At 39.4% G+C, this 15,391-nt stretch overlaps 1 protein-coding gene across 1 annotated transcript in view; it reads left to right on the top strand.

The window, feature by feature from the left end:
- Nucleotides 1-15,391, top strand: part of LOC126818126 (dolichol kinase) — a 29,619-nt gene continuing 14,228 nt past the window's right edge. Inside the window, exons 1-2 of the mRNA XM_050545336.2 lie at nt 1-100; nt 13,220-13,387. Of these exons, the coding sequence (XP_050401293.1) occupies nt 1-100; nt 13,220-13,387 (268 nt within the window). The remainder of the gene's footprint in view (nt 101-13,219; nt 13,388-15,391) is intronic.

Raw genomic sequence — 15,391 nt, 5'->3', positions numbered from 1 at the left:
ATGAATGAATGCCTAGACCCGAGTCTATCTGTAACTCAGGGTGTAGTTGAAACAGGAAGTAATATATACCGGTCTATTACACAACACGTACAGTACAAAGGTTATATTTGATAGGATATTATTTATTTATTTTTCGTGTTTAGGTGTAAGCAAGTCAAGATACTTAAGACGCACAGAGTACAAAGTTCATCATGATTTGTAAAATATGACATGGATAAGACACTGGGTTCACACATGAACTTTCAGTTCACTACGATTTATCAAGGAGGAGCGGGTGGCCAAATAGTGTAACGCATGCATGTTAGATCACAAGGTCTGTCATTGAGTCTAGTGGCGTGGTTTCAATTCCCCCACTTGTAGGTGACAAGGAGTACAGTCACCTATCTAACCTCATGGGTGACCAAATAGTGTAACGCATGCATGTTAGATCACAAGATCATTCAATGAGTCTAGTGGCGTGGTTTAAATTCCCCACTTGTAGGTGACAAGGAGTACGGTCACGTGTCCATCCTGATGGTTTTTCTCTGGGTCCTCCATTTTCTTCCCACTGCCAAAAACTGTTGTGGTTTCGATTCCCCTGTTGTACGTGACAAGGAGTAGGGTCGCCTGTCCAACCTCGTGGGTTTTCTCCGGGTCCTCTAATTTCCTCCCACTGCTAAAGACCCCTACGCGCAAGCGAATTATTGAAATAAAATTGAACCATATGTTAGCCCCAAAATGACCTAGTTTGTGTCGAGTGGATGTTAAACCCCATTTCTCTCCCTCTCATATTTATCGATTTGATTGACAGTGAAACTTGCCTGTCAATCAATCTACATGGCAAGAAATTAAAAATTTCAATAAATTTAACCTAAAAACCCAATACATCACAGTTTTTACGCCATTTGCATTTTTTTGCAAAAATGTACTAAGATTAATTGTTTAAACAAACGATGCATCATTAGTATTTTGTGCTAAAATATCCAAATTCTCACAGCTTAATCCAAGCTAATACATACTCAGCTTGATGATTTAACATTTAATTAAGAAAACAAAATAAAAATAAAAATACCAGTTCAAGATAACTATGTCATTTTGGGACTAACACATGTTTCAACTTTTTTTCAATAATTCACTTGCGCGCAGTGGGAGGAAACTAGAGGACCCGGAGAATGGACAGGCGACACTACTCCCCAGCCTCTGGACTGCCCTATTGTAGCCGCCAACCCCGAACATAGAGACAGACAGACAAACAAATGACAGTCACAAATGTTAGTATAGATAGCTCAACAACCTCAGTGGTTCAGTGAGTAAGAAGCTGGTTCGCTAACCTGGACATTCCTTTTTCGATCCTGGTGTTGGCCAAGACAATATCGCAAATATCCGGCCTGGTTTCCACTTGTCAGTGGCGTAGGATTGAGGGCCTGGCGAGAGTCAACGTATAGTCATTTGGATGGGAGGAAAACCTTAGGTCCCCTGTACACAGTGAATTCCATGTGAAAGATCCCTTGGCAGTTGGAATTCAATATAAGAGTAGCACACTGTATGGCATATGCCCGTCTTCATTAGCCCAGTCGATGCTGAACAGTTGGACGTTGAACCCGATTTCATTTCATTTATTGTGAGATAACAACTATTATTATATATAGGACATTAACCTTATTAGTTCCCGTTAGTACTCAGTTAACCTCTATGACCTTTAACTGCTGTGATTTACTAGTATATCAGCTAGTGGCCATGCTGACTACTATCCATGTCTTTCAACAAAACATGTAATACTGATGTGATTGTTTTAAAAATATACACGGTCGGCTGCCCAACCTCGTGGGTTTCCTCCGTGCCCCAGTTTCCTCCCACTGCGCAAATGAATTATTGAAATAAGATTAATCTATATGTTAGTCCTGATATGACACCGTTTGTGTCAAGTGGACGTTAAACCCCATTTATCTCTCTCTTTTAGATATACACAGTACAAAGTTTCAATTTCATCAGACAATAATTCATGGTTTTATTTATAGTTATTCTTTGTGTTCTAATTTTTATAAATTCTCCAATTGGTCTTGGGAGCCGCAGAGGCTCGGTGAGTAAGGAGAGAGAGAGAGAGTTTTCTCTGGGTCCTCCGGTTTCCTCACACTGCTAAAGACCCATACGCGCAAGCGAATTATTGAAATAAAATTAAACCATATGTTAGTCCAGAAATGACCTAGTTTGTGTCGAGTGGACGTTAAACCCCATTTCTTTCTCTCTCTTTCCAAAAAAGTTCATCAGGATTTTCCAGTGTGGTTTCATGGTTTCACCTTGGGACAAAAACCAAGGTCCCATGTACACCTTGCTGTGTACTTCAAGGACCCCCTGGCAGTCAGAATCGATAAAAGAGTTGACCATAGCGCTGCTGTCCGAGGAAAATTTCCCACCTAGCACAATGTATTGCATATGGCCGTTTTCATTAGCCCAGTAGGAGCAGAATAGTAGGACGTTAAAAACACAGCAGTGACGTGGATTTTGATGATAATTATATTACCTCTTGAAGTTTGCGGACATCTTTTTTATTATTGTCGGCTGTTATTTCTTCGTGATTTTCTTCCATTATTTCTCGATTGTGTAACTTAAACAACTCAAATCTGAAAAATAAAACCAGAAACACTGTAGATTGAATTTTTAATGTATTGACTCAGTTAAAGGGCCAATCTCAATTATATTTTGGAGAATAAAACTTCTTAATTTTGTGTTAAAAGCCCTTAACCCTTGTCGGTTCACGTTGTGAGAATCACATAGCAGGTATCAAGGGGTCCATGTGGACCCCAGTTATAATTCAAAGTTTTTACGTACAGATATATTTGAATAAAAAGGCAGCGGTTTAGTTTTTATTTGCATTCATATTTGACAACTGAAAAAAAACTAAATTATTATACAAAAACATTTTAGTGACATATGGAAAAGATTTAATAATTCTCACAAAATTGCTACTTTGTGTACTATGTGATAAAGAGGTTAAATGGCAATTCACGCTTGATACAAAACCATTGAATATTTGGAATTCATGGTTTAGTTTTTGGTATTTGTAACATTTAGATGTTAAAAGAGAGAATACTCTGGCGTACGTAATATGGTATCAGGCAGCAAAAACATTAGCAAAATCCCTAATGTGAGTTGAAAGTTAGGGGTCCAATCGGATCCCTTGTTCCCTTCAAGCATTGGGCCTGATTTGCATGTAACAGAACTCTGCATGTGGGAAGCAGATGAATACCAAACTCTTCGCTACGTGTAAAAATGTATAGGAGACAAAGGCACTAAATTTCAGAAAGCAGTGCCCAGTAGTTATTACAAAACACTATAAAACATGTGCATGGGGTCCACGGAGACCCCACGTGCACCGACAAGGGTTAAAATTGTCTATCTTAGGGCTGAGCAACTAACTCAATATACATGATACGTTTTCAAACTATTTAAACCGTCAGTATTCATCTGGAAATGGCGACCGGTGTCTGTAGCTGTATTATATGGTGTCTGGATAAAACCACAGGTCATTCAATGTATAGACCTCTAAAGCTAAAGGAACGGCAATCGATTATCAGGTCACCTAATGAAAAAATTGACCCAAAATCTTAAGCAGAGACAGACAATCATGTCTGTAGCCGTAGAGACAGGCTATCATGGCTGTAGCCGTAGAGACAGGCTATCATGGCTGTGCCGTAGAGACAGGCTATCATGGCTGTAGCTGTAGAGACAGCCTATCTTGATTTAGCGTAGAAACATCTTATATATATAATATGTCTGTAGCCATATTATGGCATAGAGGAAGAAGACCAATGAATATTTCTCTATATAGAAATAACCAAAATATTCTTAAGATGGTAAATTAGATAATACAAAATGGTAAAAGTTAGGGATGCCCAAGTTCAGATTTTGTAGGTCGAAAGGTTTATAGTCTAATAACCTTTCTACTGTATGGTATCTATAACAAAATCTGAACTTGGACATCCCTAATTTTTACCCTTTTGTTATACAACCCTCTCTCACTGGGTGTTCCAACTTTGGATTTTATTTTTAAGCCTTTCAAGGTTCTCAGATGCTCACTATGTCTCAATCATGCACCTGATGTTATAGTTAACATTCCTTAATTATGGACACCTGCCACAATTGTGAGAAAACTTTCTCAAAAAGGTGCCACTTTTTAAGGCATCAAGGAACCACATTTCCCGAATCTATTTGAATGGCAAGACTGCGGAAAAAAAATATCGCCGTAAGGAGTACCTAACGAAGCATAAATGAAATAAAACTAAACCGGTGGCCACTGTAGCTGACAAAATCCTTCATTCAGACCCCATCAGAGAACTGGGAGAGAGATAATAACACTACCTACACTCCACAGATACTATTCTGACAGATGTAGAACAGTAATTTGTGAAAGCGCCTTACTGCTTCCTTTCACCAGCCTGAGATGGCCCATACATATGGGCGCCCCTTTTGCAGTATTTTCCAAAATTGGAATTATTTATCCTCCCACAGCCAACTGGAAGTGGAAACCGTTCCCTTAATCAGGAGCAACATCTTGCGAGACAGAGATTGTGTCTCCGATCTACTTTTTCGAGTCCAAACGGAGGTGACAGAGTCAATTCACCAAGACCCCCACCTCAAATCTCAGCTGTCGGGAATTTATTATTTTTATTCTACTTTGTTTCATGTGCTCAGCCATTTCTAAATAAATTATTATTTCTTGTTCTTCCTTGCTTCCCTGTTTTATTGTCTACGCATCCTAACACCTTCTGCTTCTTTCATTGCTACCATCTAGAGCAACCTAGATGGCCATCCCAGTAAACCCTGCCAAATTCCAAACTTGGTAAAAGACAAACCCAGTAACCTGGCCACCCATTAAAGTCTTACCAGGGTTTCAAGATGATATATATCGAACCTTGCTATGTTAGTATTATCAATCTGAAGTATTCAAATACGAGAGAGAGACAGTGTGAAAGACCACTACACACAAGAGAGATAAATTGGATTTAACATCCACTCAACACAAACTAGGTCATTTCGGGACCAACACACGGTTCAATTTTATTTCAATAATTCGCTTGCTCATAGGGGTTGTTATCGGTGGAAGGAAACTAGAGGACCCGGAGAAAACCCACAAGGTTGGACAGGTAACCCTACTCCTTGTCACGTACTACCGGGTAATCGAAACCACGCCAGTTGACTAAATGACAAGCCTTATGATACAGCGCGCACGTACTAGTTACTGTAAATAGAGACAACTGATCGCCTTGCCCATTTTGTCTCGAATATGGTACATTAGATAAGTAAGACTATATTTGGCGTTTAGTAGTTATTGGGCCTTAATTAAATTAACATGAGCTTCTGAAAGGATTAGTTTCATTCAATGCCCATAAATCTTTCCCTCCCCTCCCGCGAGTACCTAACAACATTATTAGGCCCTCTCACCACTCCCCACCCTCGTCATCTCTCCCCTCCCCCCAGAACCTCCCAAACACACACATGACAACCTCAACTGAAGCCAGCAGAGATATCATCCCCTTCACCCGAACTGACATCAGTATTAGCCTCCCCCTCCCCTCCCCTCCCCCTGCCTAACTAACTAGCAACACCCCTATATCTCTAGGCCTCCCCCTCTCTGTGCCATCCCCTTACATCACCCCTTACTCTCCACCCACCATAACGGTATTAGCCGAATACAAATTACTTCAACTCATCTACCCCTACCCACACCTCATCTACCACAATAGATTTAGCTCAACACTTTACCCCTCTTCCCCAACCTCCTCACCCCTCGACCCCTCACCCACCACAACAGTATCAGCCCCATACCCTATACTTTAACCCTCTTCCGGAACCTTCTCACCTACCTCACCCGTCATAACAGCATTAGCCCCGTAGCCATTACTTTACCCCTCTTCCCCACCACCACCCCCTCACCTGCCATAACAGTATTAACCCCATACCCTACCTCCCCGCCACCAACCCCTCACCCGTCATAACAGTATTAGCCCCATACCCTATACTTTACCCCTCTTCCCCTATCTCCCCACCACCAACCCCTCACCTGCCACAACAGTATTAACCCCATACCCTATACCAACCCCTCACCTGCCACAACAGAATTAGCCCTATACCCTGTACTTCACCCCCAATCTCCCTGACCTCCCCCTCCCCACCTGACAGGTCTAGCGATCAGATTATAATAATTAGTCAGACTTACATGTAAATAAGCTGTTGACAGAAATTGTGAAATGAGCATCAAGTCTGTCTCATTGTTATTTATATAGCCTACTCCTGACACAGACACGGACTGCCCCTTACCCCTGGTCTGTTGAAGATAAGATAATTACGAGCATAACAAAGTCTAGACTAATCTACGTCCCATTGACCATGACTCGAAACTCTATTTGTTCTTCAAGTTCCACTTGATCTGCTTCTGACCTTGAACTTTTTCTAACCTTGACCTTGGGTTGAGTGTGTATATCAATTACAAGATTTATGATCAAGAGATAGAAATTCAGTTCTGAGAGGTTCCATCAAGCGCCTTTTAATTTCTGCTATTCCAAAATATGAAAGAGCTGCAGTGACAAGCTAGAGTCTTACCCACTTAGCCACAGTGGCTCCCAGCTGAATGAGTAAGGCGCTGGCTCGCAATCCAGGAAGCAGGGGCGGATTAGGCCATCAGCCGATCGCCCAAAGGGCTGGTCGGACAAAAAATGAAAAACCCCTTTTATTTTAAAAAATATAAAGAAATAACTTCAAGGGGTTTTATAAAACGGCAGCACATGTAACCCATATACCACAGATCGGTTATCTATGCATGTCATGGGTTCAATGCCAGGTTTGTCGACCTAGTGGGTTCTTCCTGGGTATTTTAGTTTCTTCCCCACATAGACATTCTCTCTCTCTCTCTCTCTTTCTCTCTCTCTCTCTCAATATAAACCCTTCTCTCTATTTCTCTGACCCTCTCTCTCTCTCCCCCCCCTCTATGCCCGCTCTTGCCCCTCTCTCACTCCTTTATTGCCCCTCTCTCGCTCCTTTCTTGTTCCTCGCTCGCTCCTCTCTCGCTCCTCTCTCACTCCTCTCTCACTCCTCTCTTACTAACCTCTCTCTCCCTCCCTCCCCGTCTTGTCTCTCTCTCTCCCTCCTCCCGTCTTGTCTCTCTCTCACTCCTCTCTCACTCCTCTCTTACTAACCTCTCTCTCCCTGCTCCCGTCTTGTCTCTCTCTCACTCCTCTCTTACTAACCTCTCTCTCTCTCCCTCCCCCGTCTTGTCTCTCTCTCCCTCCCCCGTCTTGTCTCTCTCTCACTCCTCTCTCACTCCTCTCTTACTAACCTCTCTCTCCCTCCCTCCCCCGCCTTGTCTCTCTCTCCCTCCTCTCTTACTAACCTCTCTCTCCCTCCCTCCCGTCTTGTCTCTCTCTCACTCCTCTCTTACTAACCTCTCTCTCCCTCCCTCCCGTCTTGTCTCTCTCTCACTCCTCTCTTACTAACCTCTCTCTCTCCCTCCTCCCGTCTTGTCTTCTCTCACTCCTCTCTTACTAACCTCTCTCTCCCTCCCTCCCCCGTCTTGTCTCTCTCTCCCTCCTCTCTTACTAACCTCTCTCTCTCCCTCCTCCCGTCTTGTCTTCTCTCACTCCTCTCTCCCTCCTCCCGTCTTGTCTCTCTCTCACTCCTCTCTTACTAACCTCTCTCTCCCTCCTCCCGTCTTGTCTCTCTCTCTCTCCCTCCTCTCTTACTAACCTCTCTCCCTCCTCTCTTACTAACCTCTCTCTCCCTCCCCCGTCTTGTCTCTCTCTCACTCCCTCCCCCGTCTTGTCTCTCTCTCCCTCCTCTCTTACTAACCTCTCTCTCTCCCTCCTCCCGTCTTGTCTTCTCTCACTCCTCTCTCCCTCCTCCCGTCTTGTCTCTCTCTCACTCCTCTCTTACTAACCTCTCTCTCCCTCCTCCCGTCTTGTCTCTCTCTCACTCCTCTCTTACTAACCTCTCTCTCCCTCCTCCCGTCTTGTCTCTCTCTCCCTCCCCCGTGTCTTGTCTCTCTCTCCCTCCTCCCGTCTTGTCTTCTCTCACTCCTCTCTCCCTCCTCCCGTCTTGTCTCTCTCTAACTCCTCTCTTACTAACCTCTCTCTCCCTCCTCCCGTCTTGTCTCTCTCTCACTCCTCTCTTACTAACCTCCCCACTCTCCCTCCTCCCGTCTTGTCTCTCTCTCACTCCTCTCTTACTAACCTCTCTCTCCCTCCTCCCGTCTTGTCTCTCTCTCACTCCTCTCTCACAAACTAGATCATTTCGGGACTAACATATGGTTCAATTTAATTTCAGTGATTCGCAAGCTTGTAGGGACCTTTAACAGTGGGAGGAAACATGAGGACCAGGAGAAAACCCACGAGGTTGGACAGGCAACCCTACTCTTTTTCACATACAATGGCGGACTGAAACCACGCCACTTGACTCAATGACAGACCTTCTGATCCAAACCACACACGTTAACTATTTGGCCATAATCAATAGAGAAGAAGAGAAGTGTTATGTGTTTCCTGGCAGCCTTCCCTGTCTCCCTGAATCTACCATCCCCCCTCTCTCACTCTCTCTCACTCTCTCTCTCTCTCTCTGAAAAACATAATCAATAGAGAAGGGAAGTGTTATGTGTTTCCTGGCAACTCTGATTTGTTAGTGACACACAACAAAAATCCCACAATCAACATGTCAAGTACATGTTTATATTCAATTTGATCTAGATTATGGCTGAGTACAGAGAGATCAGATATAAAAACGGGAAAAACTGAAAAACTTGTCACGTTGCAGTTTTAAGGGCAGTTGTTTTTAACGTGATAGATAAAAGATATCACTTAAAGATCACGCATACAATCATAAACATCACTACAGACATCCGTCTATTATACATCTACTTGTACGGACAACAGGCTACTTTACACCCACTTGTCAAATTTACAAAAATAGATTAAACATTTGGCTAGTCTAAAGTCTCTTTCCCTCGGCCTAAAACTTCACCATTATTTGTAAAATTCCACTACTATTCTCCAGTGTGCTTTAATCCTATTGATAATGAGGTATTCCTATGGAGACTTAGCTTTAAAACACTAGATATAAATATAAAGAATGTGCAAAAGTTCTTAAGTGATCCATTTCGATTTAAAATGGTTCAAATATTATCCAACGTGACATATCATTTATGTCTCAGTCGGGATCAGTCATGGAAAGCCCAATTATTTGTATCGTAACATTTCTACTTGCATATCAGCCTTCTAAATGATTTGATTGGCTTTTTGGAGGGTGCACGGCATGGACTATTTCCGAATGGGATAATAGATGCCATTTCTCTTGGGAGGGCTTAATAGATTTAACAATGGTGGGGTCATAAACCGTTATATATTAATCATAATAATATATTCTTATAGAGCCCCCGCTTAAAGATACATTATCTGAGAGCTAAATTTCTCTAACGCTGGGAGTTTTTCTGGCTTCAAATGTTATATAAATTATTTTTTAGACGTGTAGTTATGTAAGTCCATAGTCAACTCTCTAGACAATTGGATGGCCCAGATTTTGAGTGACTTAATCAATGCTCGCAGTATCTCTTTAAATGCTATTATTGTCTGCCGATAAAAAGGCTGATAATCAAAACTTTCATCAAGTCTGTCATCATGGCGATGAAACTTGACAATTAAGACTTGATTTTTCATCATGGCACTTGACAATCAAGAATATGAACTAATATTAACTAAAGATAAAATCCAAATTTTAATAGATACTTCAATTTTGATTGGCTAAGAACTAAAATCAGTCTAATATTATCCAATCAAATTACTAAAATTTGAATTTTGTCTTAGTTAAAATTTCGTGAAAAAGGTCCCAGCTCTTTATCTAAATCTTACATAATGCCCCTTTAAAGTTACAATTTCATATTTTCTAAGAAAGTGAAAACAAAATTATTTCTATGTCTTTTGCTCATTAGGTTGTAAACTCACTATTATACGATCATAGGCGTCATTCTCACACTTAAAACTCATTTACACCGGAAATAATAACACAATTACCTCCCTTGTTTTCTATTCTCCACCATGGAGTAGTTATCTTCAAACGTTTGAATTTGAAGTTGAAAATGATATTTTTGCCAATTTGTCAACTGGCAATAGTGAATTATGGTATTAATAGGATTATTCTTTAACAAGGTAGGACTGTTTATAGATACCATCTTTTTAAGGCTTTATTTTAATAAATTTTAAAAATATAACTTAAAAATATGAAATTGCAACTTTAATTAACTTTTTTGTCAACAGGTTTAATATGACCTAATTCTAGTGAGGGTTTGACCTAAATCAAAGCAGGTTCACTTGATTTAAAGATCAATTTCTTTTATCTTATCCAAGTGCAAAATTGTTTGGATAATGGACGAGTTCAAGTGTTTATAAAAAGGGAAGATAGTTGAATGAAATGATCTTAGACTTTAGTCTTGTGAAGATTATCACCCTACGATTGTAGATTAATTATAAATCAAGCAAGTTTTAAGATGTCTGGGGTTAGATGACATGTACTATTGTTATATATCATGTGCATTTTGTCATGTACTCATTTTTTATGTAATTTAAAGTTATGTTAAAGGGAGAGAGAGAGAGAGAGTTAATGTCCACTCGACACAAACTAGGTTATTTAGTTAACTTCCACTCGACACAAACTAGGTTATTTCGGGACTAACACATTGTTCAGTTTTATTTCAATAATTCACTTGCACGAAGGGGTCTTTAGGGCGTTATCGGTCTTTGGGGGCCCCGCCACCAAATGACATTATTAGAGATTCTCGTTCTGGTCCCCCTATCCACATCGCCTTATTGGTGTTTCGGACTAGTTCTAGTGTAGAGGACAAGAAGTTTCTTATTTTGGTGTGTTTAACATCAAAATGAGAAATAGCGCCACCGAAATTGACACACGGGAGCGACTGATTTAATTATCAATAGCCGTTAACGGCATATAGGAATCTAATCCAATCAACATCAAAGGCTAGCCTTGACATCGAGAGTTTATTATGGTCTGGATAAGTTAATTAATGTCTAATTGATAATTTAGATAACATTTCAGGCCTAAAGAAAGACTTGTAATAAGCAGATTTTGCTCTTGCATAATGCATGTTTAAAGGAGCTAAACCTCTACCTCAATATTTTCCACAATATGATTATATTTGAAAATACAAATACAAGATAGAATTCATTATTGGTCCATTTCAATCAATATTGATGTTGTTATCTTGCTTTGAAAACATGGCATAATCGATATTTAAAGGAGCTAAATCGCAAATATTTGGGACCTACAAATTGACACAAATGGGTCGCAACGTATATAATAATGTAATATGAATGTAAATAAACTGATTTACATTCAATCGTTTTTTTTTTTACTCTAATTTCAAAGCAGTTATGTTCGCCGAAATACGCCAGAAGTCTAAATCGAATGGCAATCTCTAGTGTCTGGTTATTCCAGTCTACACCGATAGTATTTATTGTGCATGCCCTCCAGATAAGAATATGATGTCGCCGTTTGACATGACTTGTGGAATGTATCTAACCTCGTTCTTCGAGTCGCTTGTTACAAATTGCGCTGAAACGCATTATGGTACACGATTTGTGTACCAATGGTAAAATGTTTATATTGTCTTAAATTATTGGATATCAGAAGCCCATCTTTTCCTGGTAAGATCACAACACCAATGTTGATTAAAATTGACAAATAATTTGCGTTTTCATTATCAAAGGTTTTGGATGATATTGAGTTAGAGACTTAGCTACTTTAAGACCAAATGAAGATTTTAAAATCAGTACACGAGTTGTATAATCTATGGTTTGGGGTGCCATTTGTAATAAACAAAGAAAAACATATTCTACAAGACACTAGTAATGGTTGATGACCAAATGGCAAAATGATAATAAAAAAATGTGTAAAATGGACAAAGTGAGCGTAAACGACTGTTGTTCAAATTGGAGCAACATATAACTGATTAGAAACTGATTTAAAATTCAATATAAATCACTTTATATGCATTCATATTACATTAATATGTGCTTTTAGATCAATTTCCGTCTATATTAAGATTCCAAAGAATAGAGACATAAAATTATGTTAAGTAATGTAAAGCTACATTAAGTATTGTTAAGCTATGTTAGACAATGCAAAGCTACGTTAAACAATGTAAAGCTATATTAAGTAATGTAAAGCTAATTAAGTAATGTAAAGCTATGTTAAGCAATGTAAAACTATATTAAGTAATGTAAAGCTATGTTAAGCAATGTAAAACTATATTAAGTAATGTAAAGCTAATTAAGTAATGTAAAGTTATGTTAGGCAATGTAAAGAGCTATATATTATGATGTAAAGTTATGTTAAATAATGTAAAGTTACATTAAGTGGTGTAAAGTTATGTTAAGGTATATTAAGTAAGTTTATTTTTAAGTTAAGTAATGCTCAGTAACAATATGTTAAGTAATGAAGAGTTATGTTAAATATTGCAGGGTTATGTTAAGTAATGTTCAGTAACATTATGCTAACTAATGAAGAGTTATGCTAAGTAATGCAGATTTATGTTAAGTAATGCAAGGAATGTTAATTTTTATTAAACATACATTATGACGTCACATTAATAATGATGTCATTGTACTAATCATATAAAACATACATTATGCAAGAGCTAAATCTGCCTATTGCAGGTCTTTCTTTAGGCCTGAAATGTTTTCTAAATTATTAATTAGACATTAATTTACTTACCCAGGCCATAATCAACTCTGGATGGCATCGGATTTCTCCGATATTAAATAGATTAGAACAGTTCAGCCATATTTTGATTTAAGCTAAAAATGGAGGAGTGAGACTTAGCTTCGAACAACCAGTACGGTGGTTGAAATTATTGCACACGTCTTGTCAAAACTTCAAAGGCTAATATCTTCGCTCGCAATAGAGTAATTTGAATGAAAACTTATAATCTTTCAGATGGGATGAAAAAAACGGGGTCCCATGTATATATTTGGCATGTACATAAAAGATCCCTTGGCAGTTGTAATTTGATATACGAGTAGGATGTAGCTCTGCTGTTCAGGCAAAATTTTCCTCTTAGCACACTGTATGGCGTATGCCCGTCTTCATTAGGCCAGTCAGAGAAGATATTAAAACCATGTCATGATTTTATTTATAGATAGTTTTCTTATTTCATTCATTTCTTTTCTCGTTTTTATTTTTACAGATTTCCATGCAAACAGTAGATGGGAGAAGGATGGTATTTTGGTTTCCGTAGTAACAGCTGTAACTTTGTTGCTGACATTTCTAAACTGCTCAACCGAATCATCGAATACCGGGAAAATATTACAAGGGCTAACAACCCTAACTCTCCTACCGTTACTCTCATCTTCAAGTAAGTGACCCTGAGCCCTTTTCCAGGAGTGTAAGGGCTAACAACCCTAAATGTCCTACTTGTACGCTCATCTTCAAGTAAGTGACCATGAACCCCCGTTTCCCAGAGCGTAAGGGCTGACAATCCTGACAACAGTCTTAAAGTAGCTAAGTCCTTAACTCAATATCATCCAAAATCTTCGACATTGAAAACACAAATTTTTTTGCAATTTAAATCAACATTGATGTTGTGATCTTACCTAGAAAGATGGGCTTCTGATATCCAGTATTTAAGACAAAAAACCCCAACATTTTACCATTGGTACACGAATCATGTACCATAATGCGTTTCAGCGCCATATGTAACAAGGTGCTCAAAGAATGAGGCTAGACATATTCCACAAGTCATGTCAAACGGTGATATCATGTTTTTATTTGGAGAGCATGCGCAATAAATAATATCGGTATTGACTGGAATAACCAGACGCTAGAAACTGACTTGCGGTTGAGACTTCAGGCGTATTTCGCTGAACATAACTGATGACAATTCACAGTAAAACGGACATGATTGAATGTAAAACAGTTTATATAAATTCATATTACATTATTATATGTGTTGCGACCAATTTGTACCAATTTCTAGGTCCAAAATATTAGCGATTTAGCTCCTTTAAGTGATCTTGAACCCCTGTTGCTCGCATCCACTTGAAACCAAACTCAGAACAAGGGAGACAATCCAAGAAAAAAGTGGAGAATATTTCCCAAGCATTTGCAGTCTGATTGGTTGATACTTTAAAACACAAAAACATTTGCTTCTAATGAGAGAGAGAGATGGGGTTTAACTTCCACTCGACACATACTAGGTCATTTTGGGACTAATATATGGTTCAATTTTATTTCAATAATTCGCCTGCGCGTAGGGGTCTTTAACAGTGGGAGGAAACCGGAGGATCCGGAGAAAACCCACGAGGTTGGACAGGCGACCCTACTCCTTGTCACGTACATCCGGGAATCGAAACCCCGCCAGTTGACCCAATGACAGACTTTATGATACAGCACACACGTGCTAAGCATTCAACCATCCAACCCCCCTAGCTTCATAACAGTACACTCATACTACAGCCAAACAACATTATAAATTAACCTACAGTAATCTACCTAATTGGCCGTTTCTTAGAAATACAGGGAATGAATGTTATAAAAAACTTGGAATATCACTCACTGAGATTTTGCAGCGTGGTTCCCCCTGGTCAACAGTGTAGGAGTCCTGTGTACACATTGGCGTGCACATAAAACAACCCTTGAAAACAAAGGAGGCCGTAGTGCCGCTGTCGGGGCAAAATTTCCCTTATAACACACTGTATGGCGAATGCCCGTCTTCATTAGCCCAGTCGGTGCAGAACAGTAGGACAAATTAAACCCCATTTCATTTCAGTCACTCATGTACAGACAAATGTCAACGCCATCCATGCATATTTGATTAGCCTACTACTGCAGTCTATTTGGCGGATTCTTCAAACCACAATAATTTGACTTGATGCCTTTAGATCAAACTTTGAATATATATATTCATTTTCACAATCAATCACAACATCTAAAACATCAACACCATCCGCAGTCTGATTGGTACCTTTATTTCCTGGATGACTTATTCTATATGTTCCATTTCTTCCTGACAATCCCAGAGTTTCGTATTTTTAGGGGGTTCCGAGGTCTTTTCCCCTGGGCAAAGCAAATTTTGGAGATTTCGAACGGCCGTAGGTAGGAAGAAGATAACGGCTGCGTTGGGTTTATGGGCTTATTAGTCCAGAAATGTACATACCAATTTTTAAGGTGGGTACATTTTCTTCCTGACTGGTTTCAGAATATATTCATCATGTACCTTTTTATCCTGGATAAATATAGGCAGAAAAAGTACTCCTGTCAATTCTTTGAACTACAACTATATGTACTTAACTTTTAATGAAAGCATTTTGATAAATTTGAAATGCGTACATCTGATGCAAAAATATCAATTAAATTCAAA

Source organism: Patella vulgata, chromosome 4 (assembly GCF_932274485.2).
Source record: "Patella vulgata chromosome 4, xgPatVulg1.2, whole genome shotgun sequence".
Classification (NCBI taxonomy): Eukaryota; Metazoa; Mollusca; class Gastropoda; family Patellidae; genus Patella; species Patella vulgata.
Note: the sequence above shows the minus strand (reverse complement) of the source record. Positions and strands in the feature narration are given on the sequence as shown.